We start from the raw sequence: 3,919 nt of genomic DNA, 5'->3' as shown, positions 1-3,919 counted from the left end.
AAAGTTTAGGAATGGAGTGAATTTTTATTTTTACTTTATTTTATTTTATCGGTGCTCTTTTTACATGCCCTTCTCCATTCTTGTCCATAGTACAAATATTTTTTGAGTTGTGTGATTTGCATACTCATCTTGTATACACATTTACAATGGGTGTGAGACCAATGCACAACATGTGTACAAATATCATTTTTTACCCGCTCTTTTTTTTTTTGGATGAATAATTTACCCGCTCTTTTTTCCAAGTTATTCTAGATAACTCTCCTGTTTACCCTACTCCACCCTTTTTACCATCATGTACTTTTTCCTTGTGACTTCTCCTCAATCTATTAGGTCTTTGAACAGCATGTACTGGTTTAAGCCAAGGATGAAGAGCACGGCGGATGGACAAACAACAGCTTTGGTTGCAGGGAGAATTCATAGCTTTGCTAGAATAAGCAGTTTTGGGAGAATATGTAAGCTTTCTAACATGGCCTTGTCTTGATTTTGTTTGGTTTATGACATTTTTTATCTGTTTGTGATGGATCAATTTTACAAAGTTTCGTAGAAACTGTTTATGATTGATCAATCACACCTCCAACTCGTTACAAAAGTTTTATGATGTTTGTTACGCCACTCGAAGTAAAACAGCAAATGATTATTGTGCATGCCAGGTTAGTTAGTATTTAGATCAAATTTGGAGTAAAAATGAATCATGAGATCGAATGTGCTTTGCGGTATTTTGGGCCACCCTATTTTGCCCAAGGGAAATTCTAGATTTCTTAAAATTTTCTTTCAATTTTATTTTTTTGGGTTAAATACATATTTGCTCAACGTGCTTTACGACTTTTATTTTTTACCCCCTCAGTTTTGCTTTTTATCAAATTTGGTATATGTGGTATATGAAAAGACGGAAATAGTACCTCCATCTGATTTTCCGTCCAAAACTAACGTCCACCCATGACATTTTCTGTCATGTTGTTGTCTGGATGTTGTTGGAAACGATGTGTAAATAATTGGGTTCTGGGCTTCAAATTTTTAGACACCCAATGACGTGGGTGGACGTTAGTTTTGGACGGAAAATCAGACGGAGGTACCATTTCCGTCTTTTCATATACCACAGGTACCAAATTTGATAAAAAGTGAAATTGAGGGGGCAAAAAATAAAGGTCGTAAAGCATCGGAAGCAAATATGTATTTAAGCCTTTTTTTTTCAAATGATGTGACATATTTCTCAAAATAATAGAGTACATGAGATTGTGACACATTATTTGAGAATCAAATTTTGAAGAAAAATTTTAGGATGTGTAACATTTGCTCTTGTCCAAAGGAGCTACCCTCTTTAGAAAATAATCTCAACCGAATGATTGAGTATCCAATTGCGGTTATTGATTATAGCATTTTAAAAAATTGGGTTTTATTATTATTATTATTATTATTATTATTATTATTATTATTATTATATATATATATTAACAAAAAAAAAAAAAAAAAACGAAAATAATATTAATCGTACTTTATTCCGACCTCATGATTCACTCATCTAGTCTTCTCCGCTCTTCACAGTTCACAGCAGGCTGTCGCCTCTTCTTCTCCATTTCTCTTCTCTTCTTCTTTCCTTCTTCTTCTCTTCTGAATCTCCGATCCACGCACACGTCGCCCACTCGCCCAGTGCCACGCCCACGCCCACGACGCCCAGTGCGGCAGTGCCCACGTGAAAGGTTCTCTCGGTCTGTTTGTAGATTTGTTTGCAGATTTGTTTGTATATTTGTTTGCGATTTTTGTAGTGGAAATATTTGCAGATTTCGATTAGTATTTTGAAAATTCTGCGAGTGGGTTTTATGTGATTTTACTTTAACATTGTCTCTGTGTTTTTCTTTAGCAGCGCATCTACGATCCAGTGGACAACTAGCCGATACTACGGATCCAGTAATAAAATTGAGGGACACAGTTTAAGCATTCATGTAACCGAGCTTTTCAAGCCGGCTTGCGGAATTAGATATGCAAAACCCGTAAGACCCGCCCTGCCCCGCACTCATCTACATAAATTCGTTCTTTTCCAAGTTTCTTCATGAGTCTGAAAACCCTCACTACCTCAATTTCTTGAATCCGACCATCCCTTCTCAGCATATAAGCTTTGGTTGCAAGGAGAATTCATAGCGGTGCTAGAATAAGCAGTTTTGGGAAAATATATAATGCTTTCTAACATGGTCTTGTCTTGATTTTGTTTGGTTTACGACATTATTATCTGTTTGTGATGGATCAATTTTACAAAGTTTCGTAGAAACTAACGCCAATTAATCCATAAATTAAGAACAAACCTGAACAAATGGAAACCGCATCATCGGAGTATTCAGCCGCCTCAACAGTGACCACATTTGACCCCCCGGTGCCCTTGCTCCGCGGACCCATTCTAGACGGCCCATTGGACGACCAGTTGGCTGGGCCGTACTTGCTCGCGTTTCGGGACCCCCAAGCTTGGGCCTCTGCACTCAAAGCCTGCGAGTCCAAGCTCGTGGACCAGTGCGAGCATGGTGCAAGAGTCGGATGCGCCATTGCTGCGTCCAACAAGTGCAAAATCCCCTGGTGGCGTGCTATGGTTGGCCCGAGGGCGATGGATCTGAGTGGGCGCGAGAAGTGCGAGGAGCGAGAAATGGAGGGTTGTGTCTTGGCGGCAAAGGAGAAGTGTATTGGGTTTGCAAGGGACAAGTGTGCGGCACCGTTTCGGGATGCCCGGATTGTGGCGAGGGAAGGGTGGGTGAGGACGAAGGATCTTGGGAAGTTGATCGCTTGGGCATCGGTTGCCTATAGGAGTACGTGGATGAACCTGATTGGATTGGATCAATTGGGTTGGCAGGTTTTGGCGGCGACGAGTTATAGGGCTAGTGAATTGCTCGGCTTTGATAGCAATTTTGAAAAGGTTTTAAAAAGCAAAAATTGAGAAATGTGTTGTTCCCACAGAAGTTGTCCGTAGTACAAATACATGCACGGTTTTTCCACCATCAAGAATCATTGTCAAGCGGGAATATTTATGTTCTTTACCATGATTGCTAGCAACACTACTGCTTGGTCACTGTTGCTAGCAACACCCTTCAATGATGTCTGCATTATCAATTTGTTGTCATTGACATGATCTTCGTTGCTGCTAGCTTATAAATCACTTCAATGGCTTACAATTATGTGTGGCTGGTTCTGTGCCGCTCCGCCGCGCTTGGTGCCAAGCGCCACCATCTGCATTTTTTATTTTTAAAAAACTTTTTATTTCCCTGTATTTCTAACATTTCCTTTGTATTGTGGGTTTGTTTTTGGCTCCGGTTTTGGGTCTCTCTTGGGTTTCGGGTTTGTTGGTGTGTTTTTTTGGGATGGTTGTTCAGGGTTTCTGGTGGGTTTTGGTGGGTTTTTGTTGGGTTGGGGTGCTTCGTGGTAGGTTTGGGAGTTTGTTTGGGGTTTCTATTGTATTTTGGGTGTTTGATGGGGGTTCTACTGTATTTTGGGTTTCTTGTAGGTGCGTAGGTTCTTGTGGGTTTTATTGGGTTTTCTTTTGTGAGCTATCTTGTTTGTTTCTGTGTTTATTACCTGTGTACTTAGGGGCGCCTTAAGTTTTTTTTAATAAAATTTTCTTTCTTATAAAAAAAAAGGATTGATCAATCACACCTCCAGCTCCTTACAAAGACTTTCTTGTGTTTGTTACGCCACTCGAAGTAAAACACCAAATGATTATTGTGCATGCAGGCTATAAAATTTTAGATCAAAGTATGGACTGAAAAAGAATTATGAGAATTAAATTGTCAAATTGAGTTCCTCCTATTGGGAAATTTTTAAAGTCACATCAACTAATGACATTAAGGAGTTGGAGTTGGATTTGAAGGATGCCCAGAAGCCTTAGAAGATTTATTATGCAAGGTCTCTTAATGTGGAAGAGAAAGATTCTATTGTTCGTATT

General features: G+C 39.5%; 1 protein-coding gene across 4 annotated transcripts; it reads left to right on the top strand.

Annotated features, from left to right (window-relative positions):
- Nucleotides 1–1,504: 1,504 nt before the first annotated feature.
- LOC133869647 (uncharacterized) lies at nt 1,505–3,702 on the top strand. 4 transcript variants are annotated; one of them, XM_062306702.1, is made up of 2 exons: nt 1,505–1,697; nt 1,862–3,702. In XM_062306702.1, exon 2 carries the CDS (start codon nt 2,306–2,308, stop codon nt 2,915–2,917), a length of 612 nt encoding a protein of 203 aa, XP_062162686.1. In that variant the 5' UTR covers nt 1,505–1,697; nt 1,862–2,305; the 3' UTR covers nt 2,918–3,702. The 4 variants fall into 4 exon arrangements, with proteins under 4 accessions (XP_062162686.1, XP_062162689.1, XP_062162687.1 ...); XM_062306705.1 differs by having other exon boundaries at nt 1,859–3,702; XM_062306703.1 differs by having other exon boundaries at nt 1,505–1,706.
- Nucleotides 3,703–3,919: the final 217 nt, after the last annotated feature.

This window comes from Alnus glutinosa, chromosome 5 (genome assembly GCF_958979055.1).
Source record: "Alnus glutinosa chromosome 5, dhAlnGlut1.1, whole genome shotgun sequence".
Taxonomy (NCBI): Eukaryota; Viridiplantae; Streptophyta; class Magnoliopsida; order Fagales; family Betulaceae; genus Alnus; species Alnus glutinosa.
This window is presented reverse-complemented; position numbering and strand designations above follow the sequence as displayed.